This window comes from Bombus bifarius, unplaced genomic scaffold, assembly GCF_011952205.1.
Source record: "Bombus bifarius isolate JDL3187 unplaced genomic scaffold, Bbif_JDL3187 scf7180000009343, whole genome shotgun sequence".
Classification (NCBI taxonomy): Eukaryota; Metazoa; Arthropoda; class Insecta; order Hymenoptera; family Apidae; genus Bombus; species Bombus bifarius.
The window spans coordinates 778534-803315 of NW_022885057.1; the positions used below are offsets into that span (position 1 = coordinate 778534).

At 38.8% G+C, this 24782-nt stretch overlaps 1 protein-coding gene across 7 annotated transcripts in view; it reads left to right on the plus strand.

The window, feature by feature from the left end:
- Positions 1–24782, plus strand: part of LOC117215078 (RNA-binding protein Musashi homolog Rbp6) — a 761999-nt gene that overhangs the window by 733038 nt on the left and 4179 nt on the right. For 3 of the 7 annotated variants that reach the window (XM_033461501.1, XM_033461507.1, XM_033461505.1), the window contains 2 exons: positions 20549–20653; positions 21730–21795. The exons of 1 other annotated variant lie outside the window; for it this stretch is intronic. In XM_033461501.1, coding sequence (XP_033317392.1) covers positions 20549–20653; positions 21730–21795 — 171 coding nt within the window. Of the gene's footprint in view, positions 1–3108; positions 5410–9493; positions 9566–20548; positions 20654–21729; positions 21796–24782 lie in introns of those variants that run through there. 3 more of the 7 variants (XM_033461502.1, XM_033461509.1, XM_033461503.1) reach the window with 3 other exon arrangements.

Consider the following 24782-nt stretch of genomic DNA (forward strand, 5'->3'; position numbering starts at 1 on the left):
GGCGCGCAAGGAGGGAACGGGTGTTCGAGGGGTGGCCGCGGGTTATTGTGGCGTCCTAAACCCCCACTGCTCGTATTAGCCCTCGAGCAAACGATGCGACGCGGTCTGTTCGTAACAGTCGTAACCTCTTTTTCCTCTCTTTCTCCTATTCTTATCTAAAATCGTTCGTTTAGAAATCGAGCCTCGATTCCCAGCGATCTTCCGGAGAAGATTGACTCAAGATGTAATTCGTACCTGCGTTTCGACGCAACGCTTGTTTCTTTATATTCTCTTCTTTTTTTAACACAGAGGTCACAAATGAAGAACATGATAAATTGTATTTTTAATTCTTTTATCGTAGAACCATTTTAAAATTCAACACATTGTCAACCAATTTCATATCAAAACGTATTTTCTCATATCATTTTAAGATTAAATATGCGTTCTCTATCATGTTTGAACGTTTAAAAAGTGTTGATAACTTCAGTTGCGCAGACTAATTAATTAAATTTCTTAATCCTTTAGTCGTTAAATTAATAAAAAAGCATACAACAATCAAAAAACCAATAAAAGTAGACTTACCATATTTTCCCCATGTGGTCGTCGAGTTACCAAGTTTTCTTGAAAGATTCTTTATTTATTATATTTATCATTCACCTCTACCCAAGATGTTCTTCTTTACAATCACAATATACGCAACTTCAATCGAGTGTTATTTTTTCCCGGAGAATGCGAAGAGTCGAATCAATACTTCCCCTGAAAAATAAATCTGTCCTGATCGAAGCATCGTGTTGACATAAAACTAACCTACGATCTTTGCCAACGTTCCCTGTTATATAATACACGTTCTTGCGAGAGGGGTAAAGTCTCGCGAATCCAGTCCGCTTCTCAATTCTTCCCGCGACGTCGCACTTTATATCGTATCGTGCGCTTCTAAAGGGTTGTACGCCCTTGTACCATACACACGAATACGCATGTACACACTGACGCGCCGGACACCGTTGTACATATTGCGCAACGTAGCTCTCAGCTGCGCTCGAAGCGTTCGAACCGGAGAAGGGCTGGGGTTCGAGCTAAGAATCCCAAGTATCCGAAGCTTACACGCGACACCTGCCGGTCTGTGGATTTCGCGGCGTCGTCGTAGCGCGCGTGCACGCGAGCGCGCATACACACATCGGCTCGTCTGCTCGTTTGGGAGGACGAACGGAATCTCATCTTCGTACGTGTTCGATACAAATACGTTTGGGATAGCAGGAATATACGGTAGCAGTCGGAAAGCGGTCGGAAAGCGGTCGTGATCGCGTGCTATATACGACTATGCATGTCGTTCGCGCGACGTGAGCCGCTTTTGGACCAAGCGTGTACATACGCGCGTTTATACGGTTACATATGGACGGGTAGGTACGTGGGTGGGTGCAGTGGGTTCTCCGCGAAACGTGCGAAATTGACAGAATCTGACCGTATAGAATTTTGTCCTCCTTTTTTTTTTTTTTTTTTTTAATCGGCATTTGTTTAAATATCGAATGAATAGATTGAATTGCCGTCATTTTCATATCGAAATAATCGTTAACGCATTGACCGTTGTGGAGGTTGCTAGAACTTTTGTTTGGACCAACATTAGAAAGTGATCACGTGGATGATACTAATGATCGACAACGAAATTAATTAAAAATATTAAAATATTCAGATTATCATATTGAGATATACAACACTAATATGACATCATGATCCGACAGTCGACCCGCTAAAGAAGGGTTAGTTAATGGTTAAAACCAATTGTAGTTGTTTGTGGAATGCATCGAACTGTAGATAGAGTTATTAGGAATGTACGAGTACGGTCAGCAATAACTTAACGATATGCTGGTATTTGCTATCCATACACACATCCACGTATGTGCTCGTGGAAATATACATACTTATATATATATATATATATAGAAAGGAATAAATTATATATACACAATTCATATAAATAAGAAGAAGAATTATATACATATAAATATATGTATATATATATAAATATACAAAGGGAACTATGTAAATTAATGTTGTTCATATTTGTTGATATACGGACCGTATATAGATTGTCAATCGAACATTATTCATTTCTACGATGACGAACAAACCATTGATCGATACATTCAATATGCTACTGTAATACGTGTGGCGGCGTTATTCGTCGGATCGGCCTCTTTAAGCTCATACCTTTTCTTACGAAGGACATGATCGCTGATATTCTCTTTCGCCATATATTTTTGCGGCGCGTTTGGTTCTATCTTGTTTCGTTTGCTGTTTGATATTGTACGGTATTTCGTGTTAGCTCTATTATTATTCATCGTTGTCGCAAACAACGCGATATTGGGACACTTCTAATTACAAGGAACGATTTGACTGACAAGCCAGATTTTGTTCGTTCGCGATTGGCTCGCCTCATGTTTTCAAAGGGACAAAACCATCGTATTGTCTGACTAAAAAACTCTTTTTTCAGTTCTATCAGTATTTTTTAAAAGACATCCATACCATTACAATTGATGAGAACGTGACTGGTCGATGTTTGAAATTTCTCCATTTACACTTGATCCTTTTTGTTACAATTAAACGTTTGATCATTGCATCGGAGCATCGAACGTACGGACACCTTTTACAAGGAAGTACCTTTCCGTTAGCTAAATACAGCCAATTTATTGTCTACGTGTTTCGCGCTCATCCTGTAGAGAAATAATATATCCGCTATAGAAATAAAATCCTGTTTGAGTTTGAACACTTCCATGCATCGATGAGTCACGATTTTTCTACCCAACAGAGGAACAGTGTTGGGAAAGCGTTGGCGTGAAGCTGTCATCGGAACAAGCGCGATTTTGCCGCGAGCTTGTTTGCTGAATATTTTTTCACGATGAGAGCTGAACGAAAAAATCGCAGCTACCCTTCCCCAACTCTGAGCAACAACGAACCACCGAGCCTCTTAATTGCTCTGGTATCCGCTAAAAAAAAACTCGTATACCGAAATAACCGTGATCGGAAATGAACAGAAAGAAATAAAAACAGAAAAAAAGAATTATATAATGTAAATATGTATACACCCTCTTCTCACGTGAATCTCTTGACCGGAAGTTACGAAAATGTTCACAGACGCATGGCTGGCAAACTCTGTGGTCCTTCGTCAAGCAAAGCGTCGTCTGCCTCTACCCCCATTCCATTAGGTATTGCTAAAAACACAAGATATATCGAAAAGAGAAACCCGTCACGCGCGCGTAACACCATCCATACATATACACATGACACCTATCGACATATTATCATCTACATGCAAAACAAGAACACATACACACATCTTATACAAAGAAAATACTGAAAATGTGCGCGAGCATGCTGGCTCACTGCACACATATGTACACATATATGAGAAAATAGTTGCGATACAAGGAAAGAGATTAGTTGCGTAAGCGCAGCGCTGCTTTCCGCGAAAAAATTTGACGTTCGAATAGACAGGAAAGAAGGAAAAGTCCCTGCGAGGGATGAAACGGGTAAAACACGTAAACACCGAACCGAGAAAGGGAAAAGAGAGAAATCGATGCACGCGAGAGACGGGGCCGAGTATTTATCCGGTTTACCCGAACATCAAGGCCCCCCTCAGCCCTCCTCTGACGTTCTCTCTTTTTTCTGCTCCTCCATTTCATCAACTAAAACTACTACTACAACTTCTTCTTCTTCTTCTCTTTACTGGTAGAACCGTAGGTAGTTAATGTATATCTTCTCTTATACCGTCACACTTTGAAAGGAAATCATATAACAAGGAAACAGAAAAGAGTACAGAGATGAACGCACGGTCCGAATCTAGGATGCCCAAAGGCGAGGCTGTTGCGCGTTCGTACGCTTGGCGTACGTGAGGAAATATCTAGTTCGTTTTTTTAATTGAACGTTCGTTCGATATCCACGTTTTCAGTTTTGGCGCAAGATCTCCAGCTTCTCCAGTTTTTTCAAGGTATTTCGAAACGAACTGTGGAATCGTTTGCTTCGAGAACATTTAGCAGTAAATAAAAGTTTAGCTCGTTTTATAGATATATATATATATTTGGAAAATTCTGAATTTTAGATTTAGTTTAAAATGCTAAAATTTGACGAGAGTGTCGAAGTTATTTTCTACCGAAAAACGTCAACGTATGATGATTTGCGACAGTCTCACCAGCTAATCAATATGATAGCCGAGTATGTAGCCCCGTGGAGATAAGCAGCGATCTAGCGTAAAAGAAAAATCAAGATCGAAGTCAAAATCATTCTTGCCCCTTCTTTATTGTGCATGCGTATGTGTGGGGGAGGGAAGGTTGTGACAAAGTGAGAAATGAATCCGTTCGAAGACGTACAACGCAAGTAGATAGTTGCAAGTTTCGGGGTAGACACAGGTGCAAGAAGAAAGTATAATGATAAATTGATTTATCGCAACGAGAATTGTGCGTAGGTCGATGTTTAAATATTCTGATATCCTTTATATCTCTCTGTCTCTTTTCCTAGGTTCCTGGATCGAGATTTCATTCCTTCAAGCCTAAATGGTCCAGTTCTTCCTCTCCATCGACGCATCCAAATCCTTGTTACCACGATTCCTGTCAGTCTGAAAAGAAGTTTAACGTGTTTCTCTCTTGTAGTCGTTTGATCTTTGTAGTGGTTGAAATGTAGTCACATTCTATGTAATCTCTAAGCTAAACAGTTTTAATCAAAAACACTTAGCGTAGGTCATATAGACATAAAACGATATAGGCGTTTCCGGGTGTTCAGGCTGAAGCATCCTGTCAGTATTCTATGTATGAGAATGTCTTAATAGACCGTTTATGAGAATGTTTAGAGAAATCGAGTTTCTTGCAATCACATTATCACTTGGAATAATAATTTATTTTGATATGATTTGTGATGTGTTGTTTGAACCTTGAGAAACAATTATCACAACAAATTTGTTGAGAAAGTAATTAATTGGAAAGGCCAAGAATATTTTCGAATATTTCAATGACTGAGACCTTTCGATTCTTTTTAAATTTAAATGAACACATACCGTGGTTTGGAAGTTTTGAAATAACCATCGAACCGAACTGTTTCTACGAACTCAGGAGCAATTTATTTCGAAAATACATTTCGTGCTTTCAAACACGGTCAAACAGATTGAATTTAAAACATTAATAAACACCACGCAACGCAAACGCCTGCACAGCCGCTTTTCATTGGAAATTCTTGATCCGATGGTATTCTACGATTTATTTCGGTTAATGTTGTTTCACGACTAGATGCAAATGTAGAAGCGAAGATCACGTTATAAAAGCGGGATCTAGCGGACGACACAGAATCGACAGGATGCTGAAGTTGCGATACTGCTATCTCTTATCCAGAGCAAATTACGTATTGCTAAACGTAGAGAATAAGGCATCCGCTAAAAGTTAGGCGAAAGTAAAGAAAACATAAGAAAGAGAGTACCGACCCTCGTAGAAGAGATTACCGCACCGAAGCAAACCGCCCAAAAGACAGTTAACGAGAAAATTATGCTTTTTGTATCGTTCTTCTGTTTATCTTCCACGCCTGTTCGATGTCCTCGATTTTCACCCTCCGCCACCTTTCCGTCGAATATTGCTAATGGAACGTGAAAGCAAGGACGACATCGGGAAAAAGGCGTTAAGTCCTCTGATTAATTATTAGAACATAAACGTTCGTGATAATTAGGACTAGCAAAAGTTTCTTTATCAGTTTGTAATCAAATAATACATTGAACTAATGTAGTAACATGAAAATAAAAATTTGGGGAATGTCATAAGAGGGAACATAAAATAATGTTTGTATTTTAGCGTTAACATTTGTTTTTCTATTTTTTTTGTTTCTTTCAAAGTGACCATATTCCTGACAGATTATCAATCCAATTTGATACCTTAATTATCAATGTTTGAATAATCATACCGAGTTACTATTTACATTTTACAATTTCATACTCTTCATAATGCTAGAGGTCTTCTTCAAATGGTTAAACAAGAAAGACATCGCGCAAACAAACACGAACAGTTTTTTAGGCAACAATTATAAAACACTCATGTCAGTAATTACGGCTTAATTTCAATTAATCCGATAAATAAAGCAGTTTAATACTTACGTAGCATCTATTGTCGCGCTTGTCGACTAATTATACGTACAGCCTTCGGCGACTGGATTTCGAAAACAATCGCGACCCAACCAATCCCTTAATAGGACTATTGATATCCCATTAATGCCAACAAAATAGCACGCATCGACTCCTGTCTCCCGTGACCTGTTTGCGATGTATATGCAATTCACAGCCGGTGATCCGGATTAACGATGGTAATTAATTACGACGAAAGACTCAACGAGAAACATTCATTCTACAACGCGTTACCGCGAATCCTTTCTCGAGCCCTTGCTTTCTCGGTCGTCCAGTTTCGACGTCCCTTGACGATATTTTATCCCTGAATCCAACCCATCTCCTGTTGTGCAACGTAGTATACGTTCCGCGAAAGCTGTGATTCGTGATTTCGATTCTATTGTGTTTTTTTTCGAGTCGTCGTTAATGAATGAAACAACGAGTAACAGAACAAGAGAAAAAAAGATAACGTAAGAAAAAGCTGGGATAAAAGACTAAGATCGAACGATCCTGCGAAGGATTGCGAGCCACGATACCGACGTTCACGGCGTGAATCGCGTACATACACGATGTATAGGAGTTTGCGTGCACGAAAAGCAAAAGATGACGAGGACCGAGCTGTCCGTCCTTGGTCTCTCGTACCGTTAATACAGTATTAAGCGAGGAATCACGAGGAAAGCAAATCAGGTTTTAAAACGCTCGCTTGCATGAGTTTATAGTTTCGTAATAGAGCCAGCGACATGAACCCGTACAAGAAAGCATTGGAAGACGAGATGGGAATAAAAAGTATACGGAATGATTGGAAAGAAAGAAAAAAAACTAGTGGACATTGAGGATTTTGCGAGAAACCGACGAGAGAGACAATTCAGTCGCTGGCGTTAATTAAGCTGATGCCAAAGAGAAGATACATCTGTCCTGAGCTTATATATATGTTAACGACACGATGCTTAAACAATATTATTGATACTTTTATGCGTGGCTATAGTTCGCTCGCGTTAACATCACCGTCCTCTGTAACAAAAAAAAAAAAAAGAAAGAAAAAGGAGAAAAGAAAGAGAAAGAAAGAAATAAGAAACACGAAAGAAGAAATAAATAAAATTGTTTGTCATTGCGATTATTGTGCGAAAAATTTTGATTCTACGTTGCTTACTTTTGTTCATATTTTCGATGGATTTTTATCGTTTATCGTTTATCACCTGAAACGAAGAAAGAGAAAGGTTTTAAAAAAATTGTTAGTTAAATTTCCGCGACATGTATACGTCGATATAAAAAAGAGAAAAAAAACTTGACGCGGTTAACGTTATCGAGCTATGGTCCGATTGTTGCTATTCGTAAGAATTGTTGTTATATCGCTGTGATCGCGCGTGGGTTTCTATAATACGTTGCCCGATCCGGAATCCGATCGATCGACCGCCTTTTGCACTCTCACCGAATTATTTGCGTCGACGACGAGTAAACGAAGTGCTAAAAGGCACCAGCATCCGTAAGAATACTTGAAGACACGCGTCGTTCTCGTCACTCGTAATAAGTTAGAAAATTGGGGAAACGTTCAAAACATTATACCGTCCATGATGATGATGATGATGATATTGAAATGTTTAAATATGGATAATCGCTAAATATTAACGATCGAAATAAGGCGTTTTGTGCAGTCGGTTTTTTCGATTTTTGTCCCCTTAACCTTTCTATCACGTTGAATCATTATCTGAACGCGGAGATTTCGATAATACGAAGATCTGAGTGTCATATAGGAAGGAGATGAAAATTTTATACTAATTTACTCTCTCGACATATAAATCTTTTCGATCGTCGATCGGATAATATTTATCGTCGTTTACATTTTTCAAATGTACATAAAGTATATTTTAATGATCGTTATGGACTAACCTTAACGGACTTTATTATTAATCTCGGACTCGAACGCATACATTTTTATTATTACGAAAGGATATTGTGTTTTTTAAAAGTTTATTTTCTATCATTGCCGCTCTGATACACGTGTTGTTTAAACGGAAATTATCTCAGGAAGTCACTTCAAGTTTTCTTACCCATGCTTACAGATGACGTTCGACTCATTGGCCGATGAGAATTGTATATTATACATACGCGTATATATATCTTTCTTGATGTAAATTTAAAGGGGAAAAAAAAGATAAAACGAAACGCTTCTTCTGTGAAACTTTATGCTCTAACGACGATGCGCCTTGCAAACGATGCTTGTAAAGGAATAACCGAATTTCCGAGACCATCCAGCGAGGTTCGGGCAATTTATTAAAAAACGCCAACGATAAGACGAGAAAACAAATTGATAAGTGGAAATCTGCAGTCACGAGAGTTTTGTAAACATTTCAATGGGTACTCGGTAAAATGAACAAAAAAATGTAAGAAACAAAATATATAAAAAAAACAATAAGATGAAAAGAAACGTAACACCTAATGTCTATCAGAGATATCGCTCTGAAGCAAAATGAGAGAACAAGTTTATTTACACGTGCGTACATATTAACGACACAATGTAATAATTCGCTGAAGCTCTATTATTATAATGATTAAGGATTATAAATAATGAATGTCTGTAATAAATAAAATCTACCACGCAAAACGGATGATATTGAAAGGAAAAACAGAACATCCATCGCATCTTGTATTAGAAGAAAAAGATCTAGAGATATGGAACAAATGCATTGGACATGAATGTTTTAAACAAACAAAAAAGAATAGAGAAGAAATTAACATCTTTCTTCTAATACGAGATAGTGTTTCTCAGTTCGAACTACTATGAGCTAGATAACATCTAACATAATCGATACACTTGTTTCGTGAAATAACTCAGCATTCAATATTCAACATCCCGGGATTAAACTCGGGAAAAAGCATACTCGTGCAATTGTGTATTTTCGAACGAGTGCAGTTCTGATATTATGAGCCGAGTTGGAGGCAGAGAGCAACTTTGACTTGCATTTTCTAGGAGGTACTCGAAACTTACGATGCTGGATTAAGCGTCTCGTCAACGTAATGATATCGGCTGTTACGCAATTCGTACCCTATCAATTAAAAGAAACTTTAATAATACGATTTCCATGTCATTAATTACATATACCAGTTTCTCTAGGAACCCTTAAAAAATAAAAATTCAGTAATATTTTTTTCACACGTAAATTACATACAGAGTGTAAAACTAGTTAAATTACACAAGCTCAGCTTATCCTTATATAATAAATAATATAATTCTTCTATGGAGCTTCATCCAGCAACGAAACAGTAATTCCCACAAACTTAGTGTACATACGTATAACCATAACACGATACATAATAAAGTTCTATAATCGCGATATCTCGGGGAAAAGTGTGCATAATGTAAGATCGGTGATGTCTGTTGTTGGGTAGGAGCGGTCGTGTACCGCGCAGTGGGGCCAAGGGTGGGCCGAGTGTCCGTGAGCCCCAGCGGGGGTTGCACCGGTAAGCTTCAACCCCAAAGTGCCAGGTTGTTCCACCAAGTTCTCGTGTTCTCGCTCGTGTTGACGGTAACCGTAATCCGTAGTACGTAGTACGTACCCAAATTCCACGTATGCAAACACAGATACACACACTAACACCTTCACCTGTAACACCTTCACATTGCAAAACATCTCCATGTGGTATCGCATCGTGAATTGGTCTGTTATAGTTATCGATTCGAACCCGGTTTAAACGATAATCTTTAGTGCTTAGCATACTCCATTCTATAACATTTTGATAAACAATACATCTCATTCTTGTAATTAAAGTCCTTTTCTCTTTTTTTCTCTTAGAGTATGTTAGTAAATCCGCGATAACGGCATTGTTGCTCGATCGATAGCGGTAGTTATTAAAATACAATGAGAGTCGGTTGATCGTCGAAAAACGGAGATAATTAGTCGGCTGAAATTAAAACGATGTTATTTGTATGAAAATGATTTGTATGAAAATCACATTGCGAAAAATGGGTACTGTCAAACGTGCCTTTGTTTGGTAATTAATGCGCGTATGCGGAGCTTGAATTTTGTTCCAATATCCGTAGAAAATCCGCTAAATAAAACACGTCTGAGTACCTCCTTTAGAAAGACGAAGTAAATTACGGCTTGCTCCACCGCATAAAATAGCGAATTAAAGTATCATCGAATCTTCGTATTATTTTCCTTCAACATTCTACGTCAATTTCAAGCAATTTCCACCCGTTCTATGCAGCTCGTGAACTCATTCGAAACTAGTGATTCAATTTAACAGTCGGCCAACGGAAATGTGCACGCTCTTGTTTCATACTAAATCGCACTCGCCGCTTAGAAATCTATCGAAATCATTTACTACGTCGCTGAACCACAAATTCAAACAAACGTTCACTGTCCCAAAACCGCACACGATCACATACCATACACGAACTGATTATCCATTAAACATGTCAACTCTTTACACGGTCCACGTTACTTGTTCTTAATTAATTGGATACGAGTCTTTGTTGCCAATTAGTTGTCTTAGGCACCCATAGTTCGAGCATTGTTTAACGATAGTGTTCTATTATATTGGATTGGTAGGATTTTTGGTACACATACTGTTATATACATTTATATATTATATAAACATATTATGTATATTCTTATGGAATGCTTAGGAGACAGAACGTCGTATTTTGTTATTATAGTTTGTGCATCCGTTTGTTCGTTGTTCCGCCTGTGACCATTTCATCACCGAAGTCGACGATCCGGCTTATCGGAAAGATGTCGCGAACGTATCTGCGAATTTAAATAAAAACAACATTTCCGTTTTAATCATGAATCACAACGAGGGGAGGAAACATCCTGATTTCATTCGATCGTTCTTTGACGGGAATCGAACAGGAAATCACGGACACCCGGCCATTTTGTCGGTTCAGAAATATTCGGAATGTAGAGAGCAAGGGGAAACGTAGAAAGAAAGTGCCGGTTCGTTTGAAATTTTTTAATGTAATTGGATTACACCCGCGAAATGGTCGGGTTCGTTGATTTCCGCGGGAAAAAGCTCGAGGAACGCGTGCCCGTATATCCTCGTCGTGTCCCCGGAATATTAATATCGAACCTATTAGAACAGGACGGTATCGACATTGACCGAAAAGCATCTTCTCGATTCGATCTGTTCGCCATTCCTCCCCTCTGTAGTTTTTCCCTCTTTCGCGATGCACCGAAGGAAAAACACATATTTCACGCGCGGACGGAATTTAATTCGCTGAAAAGTTCGTCGACTGTTTTTCGAGCCGGGGCCCGTTGGATTTGTTCAAACGATCATTGATTAAAGGTGATGAAAATAAAAAAGAACGTAATGGAATTTCGAATGTGCTCTACGTACGACGTAATGGAATGGAAATTGAACACACGCAATGAATAAAAGTGTCGATGCAGTTAATCACCGAGAATTTCAACAATTTCCGCGACACTATCGATCAGTTCGAACGTAAACGGTTGGAAAAGAATAAAAAGCGGTAAAAATTGATTTACCGCTCGATCGGGACCTAACTCATCGCGTAATTCGTTGCCTTTTAATTCCCGTCATTATCTCGTTACGTTGCCTTTTAATCATCGCTATAATTAGTATTTCAGATGGGAGTGGAACGCTCCTCGAACCGATCAGAGTATCGAAGAAGCGACTTAAGGGTAGCCGCCGCGGCGAACGATTTCGCGTCGAAAGTTTGGAATTACTTTTCGTCGACTCTTTTCAATCTCCGTTTTCCTTCCTCGCTTACCGCCCTCTTCTCCTTATCCCCATTGTTCGTAATGCATTTCTGTTTCTCCAAACGACTTCTGTTTACTCGAATCGATACAGGATTTCTAAAAACTTTATACTCTGGCTTGACTTTCTTTCCACGGATAACCCTGCGCATCCTGTAACCCGTCACAACGCTTCAGCTTCTTCGATACTTTCCAGTCGGGATAAATTATAATGTCTACATTATATTATAAAATGAAGTTGGTCCCGCGTAACGGAATACGAATTGTTTACGGCCGTCCTTTCTTTCTTTTATTCTAGTCACGTAGTCTCGTGTGTTGATTGCTTTTCGTATTTATCGTCGCACATCGTTCCGCGAATGGAAGCGGACGCAGGTGTGATGAAAAACTTGAAGTTCGAGTCGAGTAACGATATAGAGATTAGAATTATAACGAAAACGCGACGATACGTTGTTGTATGAAGTATTCTGAAGAGATGATTGCTTTCTACGTAAGAAAGATAGCGTAAAATATCTCCACTCTTCCTATATTCTACTTTTCTTCATGTGATACTCTCTTCTTTATAGTATCTAGAATAGCCCAGAAGTAATGGTAACAAAAATATTTGACTAATGTATACACATATACATAATTATATTATACTTATATATATATATATATTTAAATCCCGTATCTTGTACTGGTGTTGGATGATTGCCTAGCTCATAGTACATAGTTACTTTCCAAGATTTCCAATTTTATTATTCGTAATGAGTAAAGAAGCCTAAACTGCTGCATTAGTTTTCACTAGAACTTAGCCTAACGTCTTTAGACCTGTTCTTCTGGTTTTTCCCTTCTTTCTCTCTTCGTAACGGGAACGTAATCGCGAGAAATTTTGTGTGTATAATACGTATATATATGTAGCATGGAAGAGGAAAGCTTCTCGAATCCTTCCCGAAACGATTGTAAAATCCATCAAGGAAGGATTTCCATTCGTGAATAAGGTGTGGCCTACTCTGAATTATACTCTTACACCCTGGAGTCCCTCGTTCGCGTACATTTTTCGACTAACGTTCTTTCCAGTCAAAAGGATGCATGCATTGAAGCTCAATGTCTGTAGTTCTAGTGAAAACTGAAAACAGTCGACGATTGAAAGAACAAAAGCTTTCCCTTGGTCGCGCGACCCATAGCCAAACGAAAGTGCCAACAGTCGATGAAGACCTCCGTTCGTTTCCTTCCGGGCCCGAATCGTTGCCTTTGGAATTTCTCTTACTTGCAACCACGATATACGTTTGTATCTTCTTTTTTTTTTTCTTCATAAACGATCGTTTGTATCTCGCGTCCAACATTCTTTTGTTCGCCGGATACGAAGTTATTGTTCTCGCGCTCCTGTAGAAACGCTGTGAAATATCAGCTTCCATGACACGATACACGCGACAGAATTTGTCGCGAGAATTCGCTCCGTTCGTCGCCGTTGCACCGGCTATGGGTCACATTTTGTTATCGCGTAAAATACGGCTAAATTTCGAGTCGAATAATCTCAAAAGAGGAAGGCAGACGTCTGGGACAGGACTGTTGCCGAGATCGATGACGAAGACTACCTCGAAGATGCAGTCACCTAGGGGCGAGTAATCTACCATCTACCTAAACCTACTGTCTCTTAGAAACGTCGTCGTATATACAGTGGTCTTTTATTATTATTATTATTATTATTATTATTATTATTATTATTATTATTATACATTATTCATAGTACTAATTTAGCGTGACCACGACGGGGCGATCGGTCGCTAATGTTTTGTTAATTTATGATTTCTACGCTTCGATTTATGGCAAAGAAATAGATCATTGGAGTACATATATCGTGAATTCGTTATATCAACATAAAATATCGTCCCGTGGTGGTACGAATACGTAGACAACTTAGACAAATCGAGCTGAACGGATATAAATAGCCTCTGGTTAGAAGCAGTCAGTAGTAAAAGAGATTCGTTGTCAACTTGACTTTTGTAATTTAACGTTTACAGTAATTGAACTAGTTAGTGTTAAGGTTGCCAACTAAGCGTACCATTTTTAACAAAATTAATTATCGTTCGCTAAATTAACCTCAATCGAGCTTGTCCGAGTTGCGACAAGACATATGCGAGTTTAACACGGAACAAGGATAGTTGGCAGCCTTAGCGGTGTTTAGGCTATATTAGTCGGAATTTCGACATAAAATAGAACACGTCGACTGACCGTAAACAGTATCTTTATCCATTGAAAGAGAACTTTTAAGTGTCGTCTGAGTTTGATTAAATGGTTATAGACACAGTAGTAATGAAGAAAGGCGAGCTTGGAGGTCGTGGCGGACGTCAAAGGTTAAAAGACAAAAGATTCCGACCACAGCCTCGAAATCGTCGATCCATAGTTTATAGAATAACTTTGATAGAACAGTAGATTAGTATGTAGATAGTATGAGAGTGATATCTTTCTTTTGTGTGTCGTGTGTATATCCGCAGATTTTTAACTGTCCGTATCTTTTTAATACGTATTATACTATATTATTATCCCTTTCTATTGTACTCACCAACCCGCTGTATCTGCGAATAGTGTTTTTTTGGATACGTTTAGTAACTTGAATACCTGTTACCTCGAATCGTTGTTAATGTTTTTTGAATACCGTTGGAGTTTAATTGACTAGTGTATTAGAACGCTAATTATTTTAGTTAATATTTAGCCGAGTGAGACCACAGTTTTTGAACGCGTACGTAGTTACTTAGAGAGTTTCGACGTTGAAGATACTCGATTTATTACATATACTTTTTCACCACTATTTTTATGCCTATCCATACTGTTTCGAAGGTTTATTATCGGTGTATTCGTTCGTTGAATACGTGTGTGTAGTTTAGGATGTGCAGATTGAACCATGTTAAAATTGTTCCCTTTGTTGATGCTTCGCGTTCTCGTCGCTGTACGAGGACATGACCAACTAACAGCCTGTTGTTAATCAACTTATTAACCATCGTCATCATTGTTGATCGAGCGCGTGATTCGTCCAGTGTGTTGCTTCGTCGAGGCTGTACGCTTGAACATATTTCAGGATAACGAGGGTGCTTTTTCGCTGCACGAATGATCGAGTCACGATCAGTGAATGCTTTAAATCATGTATTAATAATGGTACGTGATGCAATCATGTTGCGTTACGTTCAGATATGATAATCGCATACGCTAAACGCCTTTTTTATCTTTTTTTCTTCGCTCGAAATTCGTCGTCACAAAACAATTTCTCACATCAAATTTAAATTGACGATATAAAAATGCATTACGATTTTAAATTATTCTTAATCGTTTTAAATCGTTGAAATTTAATCGTACACCGCTTTTTTCTCCTCTCGTCGCTTCGTGAACCGTCATATTTATGTTTCCTCCGCTTGCATTACGACGCTATCCTTAACTTTCACCGATATTTCAAGAAGATGTATTTTATCAGCAGCGTGAGATATATATTTGCCGTCACCCACTCCTGTCCGAGAAAAACAAATCGGTACTTGCGCTAACGCTATCTATGTCCGCGATATATACATAAGGATGTATAGAAATATTCTGTCGGAGAGACACGTGCATTTTATTGCCCACTCTAAGAATCGTCGGGCATCGTATCGATCGACGGAAAGCAGTTTAGTTTTCTCTGAATATGTAGTCAACGAGATAGCTCGTTTCATTTGCACTTTTCAGTTTAAGAAGGTATTCACGAATCCTATGTTCATTCTCATCCATTGTGTCCAAAACATTCGCCAATTTCGCTTTCCAATTAAATTTCTTATTATTTTGAAACCAGAGAAAACTCGAACGAACGAAAAATTATAGTTTCAATTATTCTCGAAGTTCCTCCGTTCCTTCGTCCACGTCAATTTCGTCCTATTCGAAGCATGGATTTCAAAGTAACAGCAACAGATGTCACGAGTCCATTTCTGGAGCTGTTTTGAGTCAGTGTTAAATAAATTGAAAAATTACCCGATCTGTACTGGCCGACACAGGTTTACCTGATCAAAATTATTCTCCTATCAAGACCTCACAGTCTCCTTGCTGGCCGATATTTCATACCCCACGAGTGGATTTCGCGGTGCAGACCGTTCCCCTCCCGTTATACAGACTCTCGATCGTATCTACGTCAGCTGGAGATACACTTGAAATAGATGAACTCTTGGCCTAGATCTTCATGCGTTTGCCGTTTCGATGAAAACGATCGAATCACATGAGCATTAAGAAGTTCGGTTCTAGATGCTATCGCGTGCATTCTGCACTTGATTTTCCCATTGCGTGTACAAACATTTTTGGATACGAGATACCCTGGGCGCTACCGACACCCTCTCTCTCTCTCCCTCTCTCTCTCTCTCTCTCTCTCTCTGTTTTCCTTTTTTTTCTTTCGTGAATTGCGAGATCCAGAATCTCCGAACCAGCTATCTCGGCACATGGCCCCCTTCTTTCTATGAAACGTTCGATAAACGTCTGCGGGCGAAGTTTCCCGGTTCATTTGTCACCAGGCTCTTACAGCACTCCGATTTTCGTCCATTACTTCTCGCGTGTCCCCGCTTTTCTTACGCTACGCTCCCTCAAAGTTCCAGCAACCTCCATTGTTCGAGCGGTTGGATCAGGTTCGATGTGCTCTTATTGCGGAGAAACATATATGTTATTGATTGTATGATTGAGACTAAATTCCTTAGTGTCTTGTATTAGAGAATTACAAATGAGTGAACTATTATTTAACTTCTATTAACGTTTTTAGCTTTTGTTTAATATGTAATTATTCCCTCTATGGTTTGGGTCTTATTTGACAGATGAATAATTGGTTTCTTCTTAAAAAAGTAATTAATTTAATTGAAGTCAGAAAATTTCAAAAAGAATGAAATGAATACAAAATCAGCAATTAAGCAGGCCAAAGGATACTACAAACGCAGATTACAAATTTACGTATTAAGGGGGTATTCTAGTCTAGAAATTTGAAAAAATCGAAAATTTTTTTTTTTTCATATTCCCAAAGTTCAGACATTTAAGAATATGCCCTTAAAAGTATTTTTCAAAATTTCAATTATTTTATGAGTTACAGCCATTTTTGTGACGTGGCATCTGCTCCGGTCCGACCGAAACAAATGAACAGTAGACGGTAGACGCTGTTCGAGTAAACTTATCTCAAAACTTTAAACGCGTTTTTCTCGAAACTACTTTTTTCGAGTTGGCGTGCACGATGTCTCAAGTTCTAATGAACCGATTTATTTGAAATTTGGTGTGAATGTTCTTTATACATTCCTCTATCGCCTCAACCACGCTCAGATCAAAATTTTTAATTTTACTATTTTTAAAAAATTCGGAATAGCCAAAAAACATGCTAAAAAGGAAAATTTTTTTCAAACAGCCGCCATTTTGTAAAAAATATTGTTTTGACTTTTGCAAGGTTCATGATATAGCCGCATCTATACTAATTAAGAATCCGTTCGGCTTTATTGCTTCAGATGACTAGAAGGGTTGAAATCATGCACGCCAGGACGCCCTTTTTTTTGGATCCCCCACTTTGCCAGTTCATAACTTTGTGAATTTTGAGTTTTTTCAGTTAATTTTTTATGTAATCTTAAAGTGTCAATAAACAAATGATAAAAAAATGGATAGTAAAAATATTTTTTGTTTCGTTTGTACAGAGCTACAAAAACCGCCCGAAATTCATGCCTCTAGACTAGAATACCCCCTTAACGTCAAAACTAAAATAATCTATGAAAGCAATCTTTCCTTAATCGGAAATGTGATAAAACATTTAAATTTTACAAAAAGCTACGTGTAACAATAATCTTCTTATGCGCCAATAATCTCAATCTCACATTCGCTATAGAATTACGTATTTCGTACCACAATCACGGTTCTACAATCAAGAGTGCATCACGTATTCCTCCGCATCGTATGCAGTCTTTTAATCCATATTACTTAATCGGATCGCACGAGCTTTCCCTGGATCGTATCCATGGAGCTTACCTCTTTTCGTGTGTTACCAATGATGAAATATTGTTTGTATTTGACGGTTTCTTCGGAGTCATCCTCGCGTAATCTAGTGACAAATGCGAACCACGTAGTTCTCTGGTCATATCATTCCCATTTATAGCCGAGGATTGCGTGGTGAGAAAAAGATATGAAGTCATGTAAATTGTCACGCGATAGAGACACGTGGCGAATATTCCTCTGTAACCTGGCAGTGGCTCGAAACTTCCGGCCAGAGTTCGACCGTTCGATAGAGACAAGCCACACCATTAAGCGGCGTGATACCCCATACAAATCACGTCGATCCGCGATTTATGGTCCGTTCACCCCCTTACGCTATCGCGTTATCAGTCCTGCCGGTTACCGTTCCTAAAACGAGATTCCACACTCTGGGAAAACTCTGTTTTCACGCTGTCCGAAGCTGATTTTTTCCTTCCGCGTTAACGTACCATTTTTTTTGCATATTCCTATCATTTTTCGGTATTCATTAATTTTATTCGACTTACTTTACTTTATCATCAAGAAATAATTTAGAGATTTTCAAAATTTGTGCAAGAATTAAAGTTCTGTAGATATTTAGACATTTACTAAATCAGTTTAATTATAACGGGAAATCTGTTTGCGACGCGTCTCCTTCGATCCTCATGAGACTCGTAATGTTTCATTTTCTCGTAAACTGGTTAACCATTTAAGTACATATCTATACTCGGAGTCACTAACCCAATTAACCTGGCGCTAGCTTTTGCGACATATCGTAATGTTTTGTGTTATGTAGAAACTTTCAGCTACTATCGTCGATCTCTTCTTATGTTTATTCTATAGCATCGATGCTTATCTCTAAATAACTTTCCATGTACACAGTGGCTCGGGAAAGTAGATTGGGTTGTAGCTTTAAAACGATTAGAGATAAAAGAAAATAAATGTGTCGTAATTTGCACGCCAATCTCATGCAATTATGCATGCGTATAGCAGCAAATAAGCGATTTCATATTGAATTAATTAATCGATATAATTTTTCTTTGCAATAAATAAAAAAAGTAATATGTACTTTGCGATACGGATCGATTTCTTACATTTTTATCTACTAAATTTCTGTTAAATCATCAGTTTCTAAAAGTTCATATTTTTTAATTTTTATATTAAATATTATAGAAAGGGAAACGATGTCAATCGCTATATCAAAGAATATATAGATAATTCAATTCAGAAAGGAGAATATTTGAACCATACGCGCGCACATAAATACATACTGTTGACAGATCGGACATTTTCTTTCATTTCCGTCCTTTTCGAAGCTACAACCCAACCCACTTGTCCAAAACACTCTGGTATCATCCTGATTTATTTTTCATCCTGTTTACCCAATATCGATGACAATTCACCCCTCGAATCTCCTAAAATCCACGCAAATTTCGAATCAATCAGCACCGCTAACAGTTCCCCGGACATAAATCCAAACGTGGCTACAATTCGCGTGGGTGTATTTCTATTTTTGATGGGCCGTCTTTTCTCTGTGTTTCGTCCATTTTTTCTGCTTTCCGCGCTGCTCTTACCATACGATACGCTTCGCGACGAGTCCACCTTTGCGGACCGTTTTACCAACTTTAAACCATTTACTCGTGGTTCTTTGTGTGATATTTTTTTTCATCTACCTCCTTTTTTTTCTTTGATTCCGAATGGTAAATGCCAGGGGCAGCGTAATGCTCGCGCGTAGGCGCCGTATTTATTTCGTAGAAAAGCGAGCTCGTGGAAAAAATAGCGGAGAATGTGACGTCAGAACGTCCGCATTCATCGCTAGCACAAAACGCGTCGATGTTTGTTTAGCCGGTTATAAAGGATCTCCGATTTTTCTGTCGGTCTTTCTTGCAATGAAAATTCTTTCTTTATTATTTTTTTTTTTCTTTCGTCTGCCGAAACGAGTTCCACGTTATCGAACGCGTCGGAGTAATTAATGCGCGAAGGTTATCGCAATTGTTCGCGATATGTATTCCGTAGGACCGATATGAATCCACTGCGAATGCCGCATTTGCAGTATTTATCAATACACGGTTTTATTTTGGTCATTGATTTTTGTTAAAGATAATTACTTATTTCGGGTCTTGGATTTTATAATTATTCTCTTTTAGATTGAATTATTTCGGCTCATAGAATAAATTTCAGACTAGTACAATACATTGAAAAATTCCTAGATGGGTTGATTTTAACGTTATTGGTCTAAGTTTTAAAGTATGAGATTACATAATTAGGAATTATCTTTCATAGCAGAAATAATAGCATTACAACGATTTGTGTCATAGCAAATATCACGACTAAGTAATTAGAAATCTATTCTTAACCCAGAAGTAATTTTTCTGATATTTTCTAAAATTTCTCGTACTATTAAAAGTATTAGAATTAAATATCCAGTTTATATTCAGACTACATTTAACTCTATTTTCAATAATCACTTCTTTAGTCAACCAAATCGATCAATTTTATTAATGTTTCGTAAAGATGAAGACTCATACTTTTTGATTTCCTTCTTACGCACATAAACCACGTATAACTAAATCGTCACGTTGTCGCTGTTTCGCCAAAAAGAGCAGCTAAATAAACTCACCATGCCAACGGTATTTTTCTCTCTTTTATCTCGTACAATCTCAGCAGCAAATTTTTTACCAAGATTATTTTTATTTATTCGTCCCCGTTTTTTGTTTTTTTTGCCTACATTCTCAGCTTTCTTCTTGTTCTTTATTAATGTCAGGAGTGCCGGCAGTGTTCTACCACGGAACCGGAAGCGAGAACGCAAGCCGCGCATATACGGAGACACCGATGCAACACGTCCAACGGACTGCACTCCGGAAGAAATGTATGAAGTCGACATTCACTTTGGACTGTGGAAAAAAGCACGCCTTTTTCCCCTCTCTGTCTGTCCGTTTGTCTTCGCGCCTCTATTTCTCTTTGTACATCTGTCTCTCCTTTCAACCGCTTCTTTTTTTTCACGTTTTCGCAAAACATCGATCATTATCATTACAGTTTATCGGCGCCATGAAACGCAAACGTTTCGTTGATAGTTTCACAATTTCGTTCACTAAACGTTTTTGGAGGCTGGAGCGCTTCTGTTCCACGTCATCGATCGCGATTCATACATTTCTGCCTTCGTCGGTCCCGTAAGCAAGAAATAACAGCGCGGTGAGACGCGTCCAATCGACGAGACGGGGCTGCTGCCGTAACCCGTGCGACAATTGGTAGCCATAGGTTCTATTATCACACGGCAAATATTTTACGAATCTTCGAACGCGAGAGTGCGATATTCGGTTACTCGTACGATTGCGAGCACGTGGAATATTCCCAGGTAAATATCGCGTAACGCAGCACGGATGAAAGGGAAAGGGATACCTAAATACATGGTTTATAGTGGACGATGATTTGACCACGCTTTACGTGTTCAAACGTAATCGTTATGATTCATCCAAAATAAAGAGATTAACGACGAGTTTGCGAGCATAGTAAACGTTGACTCGGGTTCCAGTTGGACCAGAGTAGCAAAGGTCTGTAGCGAGGCTAAAGAACGAAAGAAAGGAGAGAACGTTTAATCCGGGGATCGCGAAAGTGTCACGACGCAGGAGGAAAACGTGCTCGCTCGATCGTCGCACAGCGTACAGAGAAGATCAACGACAAAGCAACACACACGGAAAAATCACGTTTCTGTCTTTCTTTCGGCCGTCACTTTGGCGTCACACAGATGTCTCTCTACGTCTTCTTTCATCTTTTCCTTTTTTCTTTTTTTTTTTTAACTCTCTCTTCTTTAATCGGCTACAGACAGTATTACATATCTCTCTCTTACTCTCTGCTGAGTGGCAGTAAACGAGAGTAGCGAGAGCGTACGATATCGCGTATAGCCTTGATGTACGGAACAGTTGTGATCAGAGTTTTATGTTTCAGTGGATCTTACCAACGGACAGCTCACCCCCAACAACAACACGCCCTTGCTCACGCAAGCTCTTTCTGGTACGTCTAAAAGTTTACCATTCTTTTCGGCTTCGATCCTACTACCGCTTTCTTAATTTGTCTCGCATCGCTAAAGAGTCTCGAGGTTTATATTTATATGCGCATCATATACTATATGCAGATATAAAATATGTATTATATATTATATATATCAAAATGCACGGACAATAGGTACGCTGGGAACGGCGCACGATTTCCGATTCTTGATAGTTTTCATTATCGAGTCACGCGATATAGCGAAAGGCAGTAATGGTAGAAGAGAGAAAGAGGGAGGAAGGGGAAGAGAGAGAGAGAGAGAGAAAGTATGAGCAAGAGAAAGGAAGGAAGAGAATAACAACGATATCAGCTCTGCTTCTTAGCACGAGGTCTTCGTGATTGTTAGATCGAGACGTTACGATATAGCTAGACGGAATCCGGTATTACGACGCCGCTTACAACGAGGCTTGGAACTCGTGTAATTCAATTCTCTTTCGTGATTCGATTCTCGAGCTTTAAAAGAAACAAGCTTTGCATTATGTCTTAATGGCAAATTACGGGGCTGCTTCGACTTCTTCGTATACTTTGAGTAGTGAACAAGCTCGAACCAGTGAATCATACCTACTTGCTAAGCTTCCTGAAGTTTGAACCGTGAATATGTTTATCCTCGGTTGAGCGTTTCCTCGTTCGAGGATACTCCATGCTCGGATTCTTCGATCGGTATATATATATACAGTCAATTGTCGTATAAATGCATGATTTTTTATGTCATGGATTTTTTCATTTTATGGGATGATCTTGTGCATGAACGATTTGCGTATGATTTCTATTTGTTAAGAAGTTAAGAAGTATTAGCAACTATCATAATTAATAAATTGAACAGCCATTATTTATTTGGTTCGTAAATGAAATACGTCCAGTACAAAATAACAACATCTCCCAATAAATAATTAAACATTCGAAATGTTCTATCAGACAGAATAAATCAGGTGCAAAGCATTTCCCAGGAAAGTCGTTCCTCTAAACGAGCAAGGAAAAATCCTACTGCAATTCTCTGTAGAATTCTTTACCAAGAATCCGTGCTAATTTCTCGAAAATGGTCACGGTTCAGAGCACTTTTCACGACCCATGCCAGTGAAAGGACTTTCTTCTTAGCTTGTGAATGGTGCGAGGTCGAGCGGATGGCGAAGCAATCCAGACAGCAAGGAATTCTGAAAAATGTCACACATGTAGGACGGCTGGATGCCGACAGCAAATACAACGACTTCAACCCTTTTATTTTTTTATTCCTCCTCCTTCTTTCTCCCTTTTCTCTCCCACCGATCGCAAAATCTGGCCTGATCCTGTCGGCTCCTGTGCTGTTCGCAATCTCCTCTCAAATAAATCAAACTTTTGAATCGTGCTCGACCCACCCCCACCATCCCTCGCACTCCGCATCGACAAATCCAGCCACCAGTAGAAAACTTTCTAACTGGTCGCCATTGTCAAGAGTTTAAAAGCTGAATAGGGTTTTAGATTGTACATCGAGCATTTTCGGTTTGTCATACTCTGCCCCTCTCCTCGTTCTTTTCGTCCTCGCGAGTTTCGAATTCTTCGCGTTCCTCTTCCACCCTCTGTCTGGAATCTCTTCGTCATCTTTGTCTTCGAATTATACCTAGTCCTCCGTGTCGTAGCTACGTTGCGCAATCTCGTAGTGATTCACCTTCCCTTGCTCTTTTTTTCTTCTTTTTTCTTGGAGATCGTCGTTATTGTATTTTTTGTACATACAGTTGCTCACGAAAGTAATCAAACACTTGTATAAATCACAAAAATATTTAAACACTCAATTATCTATTATAGTAATAAGTCCAAATATTCAGTGGAATCAGTTTCGACACTAATTATATGTATATTTAAAATGGTTATTCTTGCTATATATCAATTTTTCACTAAATATGAATACAAATTTTTTAAGATAAATATTCGAACACTATCGTGAGCAATCGTATATGATAATTGAATTGATAACCATGGAGTGGAGAAAATAGTCTTGATTTTAAGTTTTAAAATATATGTAGTGTTAGAAAATTGGGAATGCCATGGAGTGTGTGGTTGGTATTGAGAAAAGATATGTGCGAGATCCATTCTGTGGTCGCGTACATTAATCTCTTTCGTTGTTTCGCTCGGCCGGTTGGTACAGAAGACTCGAGACTGGAACGCAGCTTTTCGGGCCGATGCGTGGATGACAAGTTGGCAATTTATTCCCTGAAACCTCTGGACCTAGGGCATACAATTCCGGGGTATATTTTAGTTTGTCAGACGTGGTAGCTGCTAATACGAAGAGGAACACGTATACAGCTGATGAATAAGCCGCGATGTCCTCGAAATCGGAACGCGTGATAGTGGTCTCCTTTCGTTTCCCTTGTTATTTCGAGAGACTCGAGCGGATCGTTGCCCGTGTACTTCTGGCCAATTAAGTATTGTCGAGATCGTTGTGCATTGGTGTCACTGTACTAGTTCCATTTTGCCTTTCGAGTGGCTATTATTCTATAAATCAATTGCTGTTTGCTCGACTTTCGTTATCCCTTTTATTCTGGAATCCTTCCTCCTATTATAAAATGCGAGCGCTGGTCTTTTATATTGTTTTTTTGTTTCTTTATTTATTTTCTTTTATCTCATTTTTCTTCGTTTTATAGCATATTCTATTTTGCCCTGAAACAATACCGTACTAACATGAACGCGAAAGATATAGCAAAAACGCGCAAAAAACACGAGTCAGAAACGAAATCGTTCCTCTTGAGAAGAAAATCCGCCACATTATGAACAGTCAAATCACTTTAGAGCTAAATCGCACGTGCTCGACGATATCTGTTTATGTGTTGGTCGCTGTTACTGGCTCGTGCGATTGCGTTCCTTGTCTTAGCGACGTGTATAGTACATTGTATCCATTCTCCGCAGCTCCGATGGTTTTCTGTTGTTCCATTACGCGCAGAGGTGTCTTGTAATCCGCTTATTGAGTATCTCCTTATTTG